Source organism: Lissotriton helveticus, chromosome 2_1 (genome assembly GCF_964261635.1).
Source record: "Lissotriton helveticus chromosome 2_1, aLisHel1.1, whole genome shotgun sequence".
Classification (NCBI taxonomy): domain Eukaryota; kingdom Metazoa; phylum Chordata; class Amphibia; order Caudata; family Salamandridae; genus Lissotriton; species Lissotriton helveticus.
The window spans coordinates 246,399,505-246,417,018 of record NC_136059.1 but is presented as its reverse complement, the minus strand read 5'-3'; the positions used below and the strand labels follow the sequence as shown (position 1 = coordinate 246,417,018).

Genomic DNA, 17,514 nt, shown 5'->3' with positions numbered 1-17,514 from the left:
CTGATTGCCACAGACTTTTGAACTGTAGTGGCAAGCCAAAATCTAGCCCAAAACGAGGACAAGGGGAGTGTAAACATAATTTCTTGGAATGTGGCTGGGCTGAAAAATAAACTAAGCTCAGACGACTGGGGTCTGTTCATGGACTCACACGACATCTGCCTTATGCAGAGACGGCTACCAGTGAAGTGGGTTTGCTACATTCAATGCCCCTGCATCAAAAGAGGGTATTGGGAGACCCTCGGGGGGACTCAGCACATGGGTAGCAACTCACCTTGGAGTTAAGGCCAAGCAAGTACCAACTAATTCCCCGGACATACTGTGTGTCCTACTAACTTCACGGGGGAATAAGCACTTGGCCATAACATCTACTCCAGGCCAATGCAGGGTTGCCAGGAGTCACCGGTCATTGAACAGCTAAGGGGATTCATTAAGTCCTTAGATCCCAAGACTGGTATCATCATTGGGGGGGGGACTTTAATTGTCAATTTGAACCCCTCAATCCAACTACTGACGACCCAGACGAGGAAAGTTTATATTGGAACATTCCAGAGCCCGCAATTTCTACGGTAAAAGCATGGACACCGCTGGTATTGCAAATTCTTTCTCTTTCACGGTCTTTATCAGTAAGGCCCTGCAGCGGCCGGCTAAAATCGGATAGGCCCGGAAATGTGACTTTTAATAGAGCGGGCCAATCGTCAATCATTGACTACATAATGATCGAACGTAGGTCATGGGACAAAGTCTAGGACTTCAAGATCTACCAACGGACGGACAGTGACCATAACGCCCTGGTCATGTCCTTGAAGCCTGGGAGTTGGGGTATGAGATATTCTCCACCTGAGTCCAACTCGCCCCCGAATCCTCTACTTTTGCATAACAGGAGGAGCGTGAAGTGGCCGCATATTGCAGGTTCCCCAATAAGGTAATCTGAAATATATAGCCAAATCTTGCCTCTCCTCAGCAAGATGGCTGATGTGGGACTTGAGGGGGCTGTAGTCGGAAGGGATAGTAGGCTGGTAGAGATTCCCCAACAGTTAACCTCAATTTTGCTAGAGGTCTTCTTTCCACTCCAGGTATCTAAGGAAAATCTCTCAAAGACCCATCCCTGGTACACCACTGAATGCTGCAAAATTAAAGGAGAGCTGGTCAAAGCAAAAGATAGACCAGAAATTAAGTTGTTAAGGGCACTGTATAAGCACGTTCTAGAGAGGGAAAGAAAGATGCGGGAAGAGGATCAATGGGAAGAAACGAGGGAGGCACTACAGCGCAGAGATTTTAAACTGTTCTGGGCAATTGTTGGTTCGGAGGACAGGCCTGTGGTACCCGCCGCCGTATGTCCCAACATAGCCCCAATATTATGGGAAGAACATTTTAGTGGCCTTTATGCTCAACCGGGCATTGGCGCTTCCGGGTCGGATTCCCTGAGCCTCCTCCACGAGTATTGACTGGAGGGGGCCCAGGAGATATCGATCCGGGAGGTCGAGTCTGCCATCTCGAGGCTACAACCCAACAAAGCTCCGGGGCTTGATAAAATCCCTGGCGACCTGTTCCGGTCTGAAGCTAAAATCTGGGCCCCTTATCTCTGCGTTTTATTTAACGCAATACTAATGGGCACAAGTCCCCCCGAAACTTGGAGGGGGGCGGAGATAGTGCCCATTTTCAAAAAAGGTTGCCCCCTACAACCCTCAAATTATAGGCCTATCAGCTTAATAGATATCCCGCAAAAAGTCTTTGGGAGGATATTACTGGACAGGATCCAGCTATGGGAAGAGGAAAACCAAATATTAAGCAATTTACAAGCTGACTTTAGATCTGGTATTTCCACCATTGATCAGATCTTCTGGCTGCAAGTCCTCTTTTGGAAAACCGTGAGCGTGGGAGTCTCTACCTCATTTTTGTGGACTTGCGGGCCGCGTTCGATCTGGTCCCCAGGGACAAGCTCTGGAAAGTCCTTCAGGACCTTGGAATGCCCAACTACCTACTGGATGCACTAATCAGGCTCCATCTATCTAACTTTGCCCAGGTCAGATGTGGAAAAAGGGGAGAACTGTCAGCACGGTTCGCGGTGCAAAGGGGGGTACGCTAGGGGTGTGTGCTGGCCCCTACCCTCTTTTGCCTGTATATAAATGGGCTTTTTAAACATCTTTTAGCCGTAAAAGACATGGACGCCCCAAAGCTATCTACTGGAAGAGTGCCCGCATTAATGTTTGCGGACGACACTCTATTACTCTCTCGAACAGCTACTGGCATCCAGCATGTCCTTGACGGATTTGCTGATTTCTGTGCCTTGAGTGGACTGGAAATCAATTTTGCAAAAACCAAATATATGATTTTCAATCCACCAAGGCAAACACGACCTAATCCCACTTTAAATGGCATATCTCTGGAGAGAGTTAAAACGTTTGACTACTTAGGTATTACTCTCAAAGAAGACCTGGGATGGGACGTACAACTAACTAAATCCGCTTTGAAATTAACACAGACTGCTGGTGGGCTAACAAAAAGGTTTAGAAAATCTACATATAAGCCAGCTACCCCTATTACCGAGATATATACAGTCCAAGCTAGAGCTGCAGCACTATACGGGGCAGAACTATGGGGTCATTGTCGACCGAAAAGTCTGGCCAAGGCTGAAAACACATTTATGAGAGAGTTGTTTGCCCTACCTGTTAGTACCCCATTAGTTCCACTTAGATTTGACCTAGGTCTTCTACCCGTGGAAGAGGAGTCGCCTTGAGAGCTTTAACTTACTGGAGAAGAGTTTGGTCTGTTCAAGAACTAGCCCCGTATCGTGCTGAGTTTAAGGAGGTTTGGGTGGCCTTGAGTTCAAAGAAAGTGTCCTGGTTATCACATATTAAGGACCACTGTGACCAACTCGGTCTTTCTGGTCTATGGGAATCCCCGGAGGTAGTCTCCCCTACCATAGCTAGACTTGACCTGGTAAGAAGGTTTAGGTCTAATAACCTGCTGGCACTTCACGCAAACATGGCTGCAGGGAGATTGACTGCTGAATTCCTCATTGTAAAAATGGAATATAAGAAGGAGGATTTCCTTGACAAGATTCACCCAGTCCAACCTAGAAAGCTGTGCTTACAATTAAGAATGGGTAGTTTGCCACTAAGGTCACTGACTTGTAAATGGGATGTGAATAAATGCCCACAGTGCCTGGCGTGTGAAGATCCCATAGATAATGTAAGACATGTATTTTTCTTCTGCCCAGCGTATGTGTTGCCCCGAAAGAAGTGGATCAAACCCATTTGTAGGAATCTGGGCTTTCGTGAATGTGAATCTGCGCTTAGAATACTTAAATAGGACACCCACCCACCGATTGTTTTTGCTGTGTCCCGCTTTTTAAACAGTATGTGGATCAAGCGTAGAACTTTTATAATGATTTAATTGGAACTTAGTACTTTTTTTACCTGTATTGTTGAATCAATTGATAACTACACAGTCGGTTTAATTCTTATCTTTTAATTAAGACCAATTTGTATTGTAAATTATTTGTATATATATGAACTATGTTCTTAACCTATGTACTAAAAGTATTTTACTGTCTATTTTTATTATGATATGCACTTTTATGACCCTGTGGTCGAAATAAAGTTATCAATGATGATGACTAAACCCAGAGAATGCACACTGCGCTGCTATTTTTGAATCGTGCCAGAGCAGTCAGCTTACTTATCAAAGAATCAGGCCCTATCAATTAGTATGGACTGGTCTGGCCATTGAGGCGTGCTCTAGCGGCAGGGGTTGGTTTGTTGCTGCCGAGGTGCTGGGAGATATCGGCAGGGTCTGGAGGGTCTACTCCACTCAGCGGGACACGGGAGGCGAGCAGAGGCGTGTTTCGCCGCCACAGGAGCAGCGGCTGACGGAGCGGAGCCCTGGGGAGGACGGGATGTTTTTCTGTTTTAGACACAGAACACAAAGAAGCATGAATGAACTGATTATGCAAAGATTTCTCACCAAGAGTGCCTCCCTCAAAGTATTTGTTGTGCAACACTAGCCCGGAGGAACGTCGACGCACATCAAGAGCCTTCCACGCCTGTGATCCTTCCCCGCCTGTGACGGGAGCCGGAGGTGATCAGAGGAGGGGCGCCGCCGCCCAAGGAGCGGCGGGAATGGAGCAGTGAGGCGGGCGGGTCCCGGGGTGGATAACTGACAACGGAAGACTGGAGCCTGCAGCGTCTATGCTGGGAACTGAAGTGTACGGAGGTTGCACCGCTGACCAGCGGAGATGCCTGAGTTCTGAGCCCGAGGCGGACGGGAATGCTCATGGCAACACAGCGTTGTCCAGGAGAGGGGAACAGGCAATAGGGCGTCCTAAAACAACGCCTATCGAAGTCGGAAGGGGCTGCACGCACGTAAACCTGCAAGTGGGCGCTGCACACTGTAGCTGTGTTCCTTGTGGGCTTCACTTCGCAACACTTGTTGGTAACAACATAGAGATCTACAAGAAGATATTTATCTACCCCGTTTGCCGGTACACATTTACTTTGTTCAAAATGGCTGGGGCCATAAAACTGTAGAAATAAATCCCCTCCTGTACCACCACCGCCCCGAGTTGACCGTGAGGATGCATTCCAACTAGATCAAGGGTCACCTAAACTGAGATAAGTCTCTTTCCTCCCCACCAAGCAGCAACTAGGAAGCATCTACATAGAAATAGGACTAACTCGCCCTTAGTAGAAAGGGAAACTGATCTCTCCGAATACAGACAACAACAGACAAAGGACTAACACTGCTGCCTTATTCACTATTTTGGCAGCCATCTTTAACAGTTTGCTGAGCAATAGAATTTACAAAAAGGTATTTACGTCACCACACTCGATCACATTGTTTACCTCACCTGCTCAAAATTGTATGGGGACAGAAAACTGTAGCAATAACTCCCTTCCCTTACCCCCATTTTGGACCAGTAATTTTCACTTAAAGTGACCCTTACTAAGAACTGGACCCGTGGAGACTAATATCATCTACAGCGCACTATCACTTATATATGTAGCTACATCTCCTGTGACTGAGTGTATGTCTTTATTGCAGTATTATACTTCTACTTGTGTCTTGGATATATTTACCTGCACCTAATTTACTCTGCACCGATCGCTACCTCTTACACTTCTGGCTGCTCATTAGTGTCACTTGACACCTTAACTTGCTGTGGGCATATGCATGTATTTTGCTACAGTCGTTCATCAGTATTATAGTGCCTCTTTTGAGGCAACATGTAACATAGTGTTTGCATTTATCCCTTTTGACCCATGTAGCATATTATTGGCATTTAGTGTATGCCTTTATTGCAGTATTATACTTCTACTTGTATCTTGGTGCTAACACATATATTTTGATTTGTCACTAGTGCCTCTTTTGATCCATGGAACATAGTGTTTGCATTATCCCTTTGACCCTTGTAACATACTATCGGCATTTAGTGTATGCCTTTATTGCAGTATTATACTTCTACTTGTGTCTTGGATATATTTACCTACACCTAATTTACTTTGCACCGATCGCTACCTCTTACACTTCTGGCTGCTCCTTAGTTCACTTGACGCCTTATCTTGCGGTGGGCATATGTATGTTTTTTGCTACATTAGTTCATCTGTATTATACGCATATCTGATTATTATATAATTGTGTATGCTGCTAACACATATTTTGCTTTTTCACTAGTGCCTCTTTTGATCCATGTAACAGTGTTTGCACTTATCCCTTTTGACCCATGTAACATATTATCGGCATTTATTTGTAATTTATTGTCTGCATTTACCTGTGCTCCTGTACATCTACTCTGCTCACTCCCCCACACCCACCTTGACGACATCCTACCATGGATCACTGCGGCAAGCACACGTATAAAATAATCTACCCACCCGCACTCACAAGCCGCTAAACGCTTTAAACACAACTTCCTGAGGCCCCACCCTGAAACACCCTTTGCCGACACCTACTTCTCTCCGGTAAATGGATCCCTGAACACTGATATCATCTTCCACACCGCACGCAGAGCTCAATGGAAAAAAGCGTTCCTTACCCTACTCAACGTCTCCACCACCAGGAAATCCGCTCATGGACTAACACTCTCCATCGCACCATCCAAACTCTTCCCAGGCAGTACAGCCATTACTATTTACAATAACGGGATTGTTCTTATTCAATCCACAGACAGAAACCTGGAACTACTCGACAACCTGTTCCCCACTTTCAAAGAGCACCTCTCCAATCGTCGGCCCTCCACACATACCCCAATCCAACTGAATCAGAACTCCTCACTTCCAACTAACGTCTCAGAACGACCCACCGCCTATGACCCTCACAACCCGACTCTATGCCATCCCAAATCTCCCCCCAATATCGCCACCCCGCCACTCCCTACACTCCCGCCACACCTAGCTCCCCCTTCAGCCGTGACCTCTCTCTCCCCACTCCCTGCTCCCCCCCTCCTGGACCCCACTCCTCCCTCAACATCTCCCCCCCCACTCCCTGCACTCCCGACACTCCTAGCCTTCACTCCTACCTCAACAGCGCCCCCCCCCCATTCTCGGCACTCAACCCATTCCAGACCTACACCCCACCCTCAACATCTCCCCCCACCCCACGCACCCCCCGTCACTCCTAGCCTCCACTCTTCCCTCAACAGTTCACTCCCCACCCTTAGCTTCCCCTCCACTCCTGGTCCCCACTCCCCCCTCAACATCTCCCCCCCCCACTCACTCCTCATTACTACAATTGCCCCCCCGCAACGACCAGTCTCCACGCGTCTCGCATTTGCCTCACCCCTCCTGTTACTGATTACCCTTCCAATAACTAACCCCATACCCAACGGCACGCTGGACGCAATCATGACCACCCTCCTCCAAGTGAAAGATCTCCACACACTCAAAGAGTTACTCCTCACGCACACCGAGCACCCCCCCCCCTCACCACCACTTCTCAACAAATCATCAACTCCCCCCCACACCCTATACTTGGGACCTCTATTCCCTCTCGCAATACCTCCAACAGGCCTAAGCGCACCATCAAGACACATCCTAATCGCTCCTTACATTGGACTTCCATCCCCTCTCGCAATACCGCCAACCGCCCCCAGCGCGCAATCAAGACTCTCTCGGACCGCGACATACACACCCTACTCAGCACATATGTCCCGGCAACCCAAAACAGCTTAGCCACCACGCATATGTCCATCCCTACGATTCTCTCCAACCCTATTAGGCACCCCACGCATAGCAACAGAGGCTCTGTTCCCAACAACCTCACTAAAGTCCCTCTCACTATGGACCCCTCCACCTCCCCTTGCACCCCCAGACTCAAATGCACACTTCTCAACTGTAGGTCGGCCCAAAAACACTCGACGGAGGTCGCTGACCTCATCTTGTCTAGGAACCTTGACCTGGCCAAACTAACTGAAAAATGGTTAACTGAATCCTCCAATCCTATCATGGATATCCTAGTCCCCCCCCCCCCCCCAACTACTGCATCACTAGACTTGACAGGTCCAACAAGACAGGTGGCGGAATCGCCTGCATTTACAAGAGCAACCTCTCTATTAATAAAGTCACCGCCCCTTCTCTTACCTCCTGTGAATACTTCTGCCTTGATGTTATCAGTGAGAACAAACCTGTATGTTCACTACACATCATGTACCACCCCCCGGGGGACAACCTCCTCTTCTCCCAACAACTCATGGACACAATGTCAATCAACGCAGGACGGCAAAACACACAAATTTACCTTGGTGACTACAATCTCCACTGGAATGATTGCAGTGACGCAGTAGTTAATAGCCTCAAAAATTTCCTTATCGCTTCTGACCTCACTCAAATTTGCAACACCCCAACACATGACAAAGGCTCTATCCTCGACCTGGTCATCTCCAAAGAAGGCACCACTCAACTTGACTCAATCCAACCTTGTTACTGGTCAGACCACCATATTATCACATTCCTCATCAAGGAAAAAGTAAAACTCATCCCGGTGCAATACGCCATGCCCAAAGTTTGGAAAAGAGACATGAGGAAACTTAATCCAAACTCTCTACCCCCTAACAGCTGCAATCTCCTACTCCCCCCTACCGACGTTACTCACGTCCAGGACCTAACTGACCACTATCTCAACTCCATGGCCTCAATAATCAATGAGGCCGCTCCAATGCAACTGAAAAGAGTATCCACTAAGATATCCAACCCCTGGTACAACGGGAGTCTCAATGAAGAGAGACGGGCTATGCGAATGGCAGAGCGCACCTGGAGATCAATTCCCTCGGCACTGCATCTTAAAACGCTGAGGAAAAAGAGAAATGCTTATTTCAGGAAAATAAAACGCTCAAAATCAGAGTTCTTGAGACTCCAGCTAGACCAAGCAAAAAACCGTCCAAGTAAACTGTTCGAGCTAATCCGATCTCAATCTAAGGAACAACCCCCAGCTGTCGACATTATGAGCACTACTCCTTCCTGTGAAGATTTCTCAGCTTTGTTTAACAAAAAAACTGACAATATAAGGAGCGACCTCCTCAATGACGCAAGCCTTTACTCAATACCCAACTGCATAACACCCAATAAACTAAAAAACAATGCGACATGGTCATCCTTTGACACCTACTCTGAAAAAGAAATTGACAGAATACTCAGCACCCTAAAACCATCCAATCACCTCAGACCCTCTTCCTGCTAACGCCGTAAAAGACTTCATCCCTTTACTACTCCCACTCTGGACTAAAATTATCAATAGCTCACTACAACAAGGAACCATCCCGGACTCCCTCAAAGTTGGACAAGTTACACCTTTACTGAAGAAACCAACAGCCGACCCCACTGATCTAAACAACTACCGTCCGATTACCAACATTCCCACTCTCGCCAAACTTTTAGAAAAATGCGTCCAACTACAAATGACAAAGCACATAGAACAGTTTGATCTCCTCAACCCACACCAATCAGGCTTCCGAGCAGGGCACAGCACTGAAACCGCTATGACTCACATAATTGACGACGCCATCCAAATCTTAGATCAAAATAATACCTGCCTCCTCATCCTTCTTGATCTCTCTTCAGCATTCGACACAGTGAAACATGAGAACTTACTCGATCTCCTAAAGACAAGAATGGGCTTCTCTGGGACTGTGCTTCGTTGGTTCACTTCCTTCCTACACAGCAGGTCTCAAAAATTCAAGAGCAAAAACCTGATGTCTTCCCCAGTACCGGTATCGTTAGGTGTCCCTCAAGGATCCTGCCTATCCCCTACTTTGTTCAACCTAGTTATGGAACCTCTCACCACCCTGCTACAAGCATCCAATGTACACTTTCACATGTACGCTGATGACACTCAAATATATCTCAAGTTACAATCCCCCAAAGACATCCTGAGTCTGAATTCAACGATCAGAAGCACCCAATCCTGGCTGGCCGATAACCACCTCAAACTCAATGCTATGAAGACTGAGTTCCTCCTATTCTCACCTCCTTCGAAAATATCCTCCGCACAAACATGGCTTAAGCACCTAACAGCACTCAATGTCCAACCGACCATCGTAGACTCAGCAAAATCCTTAGGCATAACACTTGACACCAACCTCAACATGCAGCAGCATATCAGCAAGGCTACTAAGGGGGCGAACTTCCAAATAAATACCTTGAGGAGACTGAAACCCTTCCTCCCAGCAAAAGACTTCCAAACAGCAGTACAAGCTCTAGTCATCCCTCGCATAGACTACGGCAGCGTGGCCCTCTGCGGCCTCCCCCTAACGACAACTGCCCCCCTCAGAGCGTCACTAAATGCGGCAGCGAGACTCATCACTGGATCAAAAAAACATTGGCATATCTCCCCTGACTTCAAATCCTTGAACTGGCTGCCTCTTGAAGCCAGAATACAGCTGAAAATTGCCTGCATGACGCACAAGGCTATATACCTGAAATCACCCAGCTACCTCACTCATAAGTTGACAATTTCCGGCGGGTCCAGAACTACCAGGAGCACAAACAATCTTCTGCTGAAACCGCGAAGATTCCGGAAGGAAAAAACTTACAAACGCTCCTTCTCTGGAATGGCGCCCAGGATCTGGAACGCACTTCCTCCTGAAACGAGGCTCATCTCCTCCTCCCTTCTTTTTAAGAAGGAAGTCAAAAGTATCCTTATGGCTAAATACACTTGAACAATTCGTTTGATTTACATTGTGAACAGTATTACCAGTATTTTATTATGATATAGCCTATATATCCCTTTGCACGTGTGTTTTGACTTATATTAGTCTAAAGTGCTTAGATCCTTTGCTCCCTCATATCAGTTTTTTTTTCTCTATCTCTGTATTATTTACAGCGTTTTGATGACCTACGCTCCAACTATGCCTTGCTACCTCATACCTGTACCATACGTAATATTTTTGCTATGTACATGAACTTTATGATCTACCTACCTACTATGCCCCCTTGTTCCCCTACCCTTCCACCTGCCTGTGTAAAGCGCTCTGTTATCTGCAAAGATCTTGTTCGCGCTATATAAAACTTTCAAAATAAATAAATAAATAAATCAAAGTCACCAGAAAAGCAAGTAAGGGTACTGAGGCATGCATGCTAATGATGACACTGGTCTGGGCCCAGTCCTTTGGAACTGTTTGAGCAAACAACACGACGTTCCTCCATTACCAGCAATGGAAGCTCCTTTCCTAAAGCGTGTACCAGTAGGAAGCCAGAAAGCAAGAAATATTCAAGGAATGCCGCACATAACTGCAAGACAAGCAGACTTTCTTGCCCACTGATCGATCCCCTTCCTGCCCAGAGGCGTGAAAGGGTAGAAGTTTTGGTTAACCTTATAAGTGGAGGCTTGCACTACCATGTTTAGGATGTTGGTCAGAACGCCAGGTGCTGGTTTGTGGCCTCTGGAAATGAGACAGCTAACAGCCAGCTGAAACCCGGCTGTCGAGATAGGAACAACTAGAGCTTCTTTGAAATGTAAAGGAGGCAAAAGTAGATGGACCAGGGAGGATCTTCGCCATACGCAAACTACCCTTCATCTCCTCTGACAGAAGTAAGAGTTCCAACACTTCTGGGGCTCCACCACTTCCACCTGTTAGGGAAACGCTCTCCTCAGTTGGAAGACAATCAGGTGAATCATGGGCTGACACTGGGGAAGTGTCAGAACTACTGGCATTCTGTAAATCCCAGTAAAGACCAACATCAGTGCAGTACGTAGGGAGTAGGTTTACTGCCTCCTCATGGTTATCCTCAACATGTTGAACTATGTTAGGCATCTTACCGTCACTGGAGTCAGATAAAAATGGCTTCCATTGGGCTCAGAAGCTAAGCCTTAGCCAGGATCTGTGAATGCCAACAAAGCAACTATCCCTTCGAATGGGAAAGTCGAAGTGTCTCACTTGTGTTTCCTGCGTTTTTTCTTAGACTTATCCTTCAACTTTGGTTTACCCGACAAGGGTGACAGAGTGGAACCAGCCTCCGTTCTTATGTTCCGAATGTAAATTTTCTGATTGTCTTTGGTAGAATCAGGGAGCATTTGTTATAGGGCTTAAAGTTGTCTATGGCCCCCAGACACAACAAACCGATGTCATGGAAGCGTATGGCAAATCTTTTTCCAATATGTGTGACATTTTTAACGCTGTAGCTTTTAGTGGTGACATCAATACTACACAGCGAAAATTGTCTTAAATTTGTAGATGAATTGGTAAAACCGAAACCAGGAGTGAACTCCTGATCTACATTGTAGGTCATGCAAAAAAATAAGTAACTCAGTGTGCAGTGGTGGCGCCCATATGCAGCTTTGTGTTATCATAGGCAGGTTGGGGCAGAGCCACAGTGAAACAAACATCGCCACATACCAGAACATAGGAGCTGTTACAAGTTTTTTCGAGATCCGATCTGCTGCTGGGAGGGAATTCCAAATTTGAGAAATTAGGTAAAAGCAATCAATCAGAGAAAATAGTTTATTATTAAAGATATCAAAATAAAGTGCATCCACTGTGGAGGGCAGGAAGATGGATTGAATACAGCGTAGTCCTTTCTCTGCGTCATTCTTAGCTTGCGCCAACACTGGAGAAAGGCAAAGAACAAAGCTTCAAAAAGGAATTAGAGCTTAATCAAAGAACATGCTAATGAAACGATTCAGTGTTTAATCCAGCAACATTCAGGACACTAAAGATGCATGTGTAGTTAAACATTAACAAATAATTTGGGCTGCTGTTGAGAAACTGAGTGTACTTCTTAATCGTGATCTAATTTCATGTACCTAAAGGGAGAAAAAAAGTATATATGGACACATCAAGAAGACACAAATAACTTCCTAACTGCTGGCAATAGACTTTAACAAAGAACATTTTTAAAACTTCATCTACATCGCATTTTAGTCTCAACATTGTTTTATTTTCTAGCCGTTTCTCTTGAAATATTCAATTATTAGACCTATGCATGCAAAGTCACTGCAATAAGTCACTTTCCCTTTCATTATTACAAACGTGAAAAAGTCAAGAAAAAAAGCCTTTAAATTATACACTATTTTATTTTTTTCTTAAAATACTTTAAACTTTATGCTACAGAACTTGTTTAAAAACAGAAGGTCTCATCTTGCACCAAAAATATATATATATTTACATATATATATATATAAAACACTCCGTTTGTTTGTAAGGACCATTAAATACTAATGTGATCGAGAATAAAAAGCCACACACTAATTCTTAATTACTGAAGCGCTGCACATTTTAAGCATTAAATCCAAGCAATGAAGTGGCTTCATTGCAGAAGATTAAGTTAAAATTCCAGCAACACCCCTACTTTAAAACTATCAAGTGCATTGCTTCTCAGCCACACAATGGCTAAAGATTTACTTTCCTGTTTACAAAAAGAAACGTTCTAGCTAGGAATCTTTTTCACTCAGTAAAACACTTCCTATAAGGATCCAGTGCTTGTGTTGGTAAGCTCTAACATGTTAAAACAAATGTGTAGTGTTTTCAGCAGAAATAAATGAGACAAACAATAAAATACATGATTTCAAACATAACAGTGCACAAACTGAGGAAGTTTGATTGAGAAAGCAGTCATTTTTATATATACACATGGAAGTCACGTCATATCATACATACTAACAAAGTATTCTGAGTTTATCCGTTTTATGTGAATAGGACGGTGTGGAGTACTTCAAAAGCAGTGAAACCAGTTTACAGTACTAGGGGACAGTCATGTGATGAAAGGTTTGTACAAAGCAGAAAATGGGAGAAAAGCTAAAATTGCATCGTGAAGATCGTGCATTGTTGGTGAAGATCGAAGGCTAATTCAGAATTCATTCATGTTACAGTCCTACATCCCAATTACTGTATGAAATGGCAAATTACGGTGAAGGCCACGGATTTTAGATTGCACCAATGCAAAGGTGGCCTCAAAGGTGTTAGTCCTTACAACACAAGATTGCAATGGTATTCCATACACAAGTTTGGGGGAGCGGAAAGTTTTGTATACTGGCAGGGAAAACCATGATAACAAATGGTGCTTGCTCGGAATGGATGCCAAACAGACTACTGGAAAACATACTTTTGTCGTACAAAAGACTACCAAAATCATAGGATGGGGCAGGAATTGAGATAAGTCAACTCTAAAGAGACTATTTTTTAAATACTTTGTAACAGAAACGAAATGTAAAAAAATAGATTTGAGAGGATAGATCGCATTTAATTCTACAATATCAGGACCCTTTTGACCTTTAGCTTTTGCTGGACTTAGTTTCTCAACCTGGATAAAACACATTAAACGATGCGACAGTAAAATACACCCATTACGTCAAGGCAGTGGTCATCAAGTGGATGGGATACACAGAAATTAATAATTACATTATAAAAGGTAAGGTTAAAATGAACGTACATTATTATATCTAAGTGCAAGCAGAAAATCCTGATTTGAGCAAGTACAAATATGTTCGATGTTTGAACTCTTAGCACACAGGATGCTCCTAGAAAACAAAATTGCTTTCAAATTAAATCTAATTTTGTTATGGGTAAGGGCAACTATATTCTTTCATGAAATGTTACCTTTATTTCGACTGCCGCTTGTGTCTCCAGATTCTATTCAAACGTTGTACTACAGTTCGGAAGAACAAAACGTAAGATGCACCTCTGTTTCAAGAGGTAAAACAATACTGCCAACACAAAGAAGATGGCATCTAGATGGGGGAAATTCTCCACAAGTGTCTATCCGTAACACAAAAAAGGTATGGGGGCACTGAACTGTGAAATGGTTACAGTAGGTATTTGCGCCGCGAGTCCTCGTCTAAAGTGAGGTCCACAACTTCAGAGGGTGAAGCCCAGTGCTGCTGGGGCGCCACAGCCGCCCAGGTTTGTGTGGGCCGAGAGCTAATGTAGGCAGAACCCGAGCCCTGCTTCCACGAAGACACACTTTGAATGACGCCTCCTCGAGGGTGTGCACACCTGCAACAATGCAAAATTGATATTATTAGAATACAACAGTTACATGTTCTCAACAGAGTGCACGCGCAGGATAAACTAAGTACTTTTTATTTTTTGACGTTTTACAGTGTGGACCACATCATAGTCTACAGAGTGCTTTACATTAAAGGATACATATGCTCAATAAATCACCATCATCCAAAAATACATTCAGATAACAAGTAGAATAAATAACAAGCATTGTTAAATGCATTAGGTTTGACCTATGTGATTAATATGGATTATGTTACTTACCCAGTAAGCATCTGTTCTTGGCATGTAGCGCTGTAGATTCCCAAGCTTTGCATACTTCTGCCCTATAGTGTTGGGTCCGGATGTTTGCAAGTTGTTTTTCTTCAAAGAAGTCTTTCCAGCCACGAAGAGGGGTGACTCCTCCTTTCGGTGATATGGCGCATGGGCATCGACTCCACTGTTAAGGACTGTTTTCTCGCAAGAGGGCGAGAATGGAGAGAGTGCAGTACAGAGATGTCCATGCGTATGTAATGTAGATAATGAGAACTGCAACAACTAAAGGTGCCTGGGGAGGTGGGAGGCTGCATGTAAATCTACAGCTCTATATGCCAAGAACAGATGCCTACTGGGTAAGTAATAAATCGTTCGAGGCATGTGTGCTGTAGATATACATGCTTTGCATAGATTATATAGCAGTATTCTCTCAATGTGGTGGCTAACCAGTGCAGTTGTTTGAAAAAGTGTCTTTAGCACTGCTTGCCCTACATTGGCTTGTTGACATGCTAACACATCCAAACAACAGTGATTGGGAAATGTGTGTGGTGTGGACCATGTTGCTAACTTACAGATGTCCGCTATAGGAAGTTTATCTAAAGAGGCCACAATTGCTCCTATTTTGTGAGTGGAATCCGCTCCAGGAGGTATAAAGTTCTTTTAGCTTTAGAATAGCAAGTCTGAATGCATTTAATAATCCATCTCAAAATGTCAGATTTAGAGATGGGATTGCCCTTATGAGGTGGAGCAAATGCAACAAACAGTTGCTTTGTCTTACGAAAATCTTTTGTCCTTTCAATATAGTACAAAGCGCTCTTTTGACATCAAGTGTGTGAAGAGCTCTTTCTGTTACAGAATCAAGTTGAAGGAAGAACACAGGTAACTCAGCTGATTGGTTAAGATGAAAGGCAGAAACTATTTTCAGAAGGAATTTTGGATTGGTGCGAAGAACCACCCTATCTTTATGGAATTTAAAGAAGGGTTCTTCTAAGGTTAATGCCTGTAGCTCACCAACTCTCCTTAATGAAGTGATACCAATGTGGAAGGCAACCTTCCTTGAGAGGAACTGTAAAGGACAATTGTGTAATGGTTCAAAAGGTGGACCCATGAGTCTCCCCCCACCCCTCCCACTTGTTTCTTTTGTGGTTGTTTACGCTCTCCTGTTGGTGCTTCATGGGATGTTGACATTTACATGTCATTTACTGCTTTTGATCTGCGTTGAAGTATCCTAAGTACCACAATAATTGATGTGCTTGTGCACAAGATCTGGAATTGCTCAGATTATGGCTTTCCCAACGGGTTCAAGTATTTAGTGGGTTATGTCACAGACGACGCATCACCCTCTTTCGAGCGGCGCTGAAGCAAAACGTGCAGTTTTCGCTTTGTGCGGCGTGGGAGGAGTCTTGCTTTTTATGGTTTCCCCCTCCTAGTCAGCCCCTTCTAATCATTGCTTTCCCCAAGTGTGCCTTACTGCCTGCACTCCCTTCCCCCATTGCTCGTTTTTAGATCGAGCCTGCAGGCAGCGTATGTGCACTGTTGCTTCCCGGTGACCTGTTGTGTCTAAAAAAAAAATCACTCAAAAAGGTACTTTCTTCTTAGTGGTGTCCCTTTGATAGTGAACCTAGACCAAGTACAGAATGTGTACATTTATTTATGTGTCCTTCGGCTGGTCGCAATTTGTTTGAGGTACTTGTTTTTTCTCCATTCCCACTGCCCCATTGCTTGTTGCCCCCGTCCTTCCTCCTCCCGTGGTGTTGCTTATTTTTTTCATCTGCTCGTGCCCCTTTAATTTCAGAGGGGCGTTGACTTCACTTATTTCCAGTCAGAGGCACCTATTTCATCTGAAAATCTTAACAAACTGTTATTTCTGTCAACTCCAATATCAACTCTAGTAAAAAGAAACGAGCATTGGCATAGCCAATAGGTCTTGCCTTTGGGACCCTTTAGATGTTTAGCCATGCAACGGTTGATATTGTTGCACCAAGGATATTGTGCTGCATAACTAAATACTTATAAGGCCCCAAAAGCGGACCTATTGGCTATGCCAATGCTTGTTGTACATAGTACATGGAAGTCATGTTGTCTGTGCAGACTAAGACAACTTTGCGTGCAAGGTGAGACTAAAAGGCTTTCAGTGCTAGAAATACCGCTAGAAGTTCTAGGTAGTTGATGTGAAGACGTTTGTGCTTGTTGTCCCAGAGCCCCTGCATTGTGAGGTTGTGGAGATGGGCACCCCAACCTGTGAGAGATGCATCTGCTGATAGCACGATTTGTGTAACAGGGTCGATGAAGTGCCTCCCTTTAGAAAAGTTTTTTGCATTCCACCACTGCAGAGAGCGAAGGGTGTGGCTGTTAATTGACCCTGTGATATATTCCATTGACGTGCTAAGCATTCTTGTAGGGGACCCATGTGTAGTCTTGCATGAGGCACTATTGTGATGCATGATGCCATCATTCCTAGCAGTTGCATGAAACTCCTGGCTTGTATGTATTGGCTGGTCTGAAAGTTTGATTATTTCGAAATCTGGCTGCATTGGGAGAGGCTAGAGCTGAGTGAGTGTTGAGAGTCGCTCCTAGATAGGACTGCATCTGTGAAGGCTGAAGATGAGACTTTTACGTATTGACCGTAAAACCCAATCGGTGGAGTAGGTCTAAAGTAATTTGAGTGTGATGCAAACACTTTAGGTGTGTGCTGACTTTGACGAGCCAATCGCCTAGATACTATTATCGATGGCTATAGAATGCTGGGATTTACATATGGCGAGGAACATGTCCTGTTCCTCCAGTCCTTTCCGCCAGTGCTTTCTGGCAGCAGCTGTCAGGTTTGC

At 44.7% G+C, this 17,514-nt stretch overlaps 1 protein-coding gene across 4 annotated transcripts in view; it reads right to left on the bottom strand.

Annotated features, from left to right (window-relative positions):
• Window positions 1-11,918: 11,918 nt before the first annotated feature.
• Window positions 11,919-17,514, bottom strand: part of ARK2N (arkadia (RNF111) N-terminal like PKA signaling regulator 2N) — a 399,402-nt gene continuing 393,806 nt past the window's right edge. For 3 of the 4 annotated variants that reach the window (XM_078674756.1, XM_078674759.1, XM_078674757.1), the window contains one exon: window positions 12,485-14,422. In XM_078674756.1, the coding sequence (XP_078530882.1) occupies window positions 14,233-14,422 (190 nt within the window). In that variant the 3' untranslated portion in view covers window positions 12,485-14,232. Of the gene's footprint in view, window positions 12,039-12,484; window positions 14,423-17,514 lie in introns of those variants that run through there. The other variant, XR_013606992.1, reaches the window with a different exon arrangement.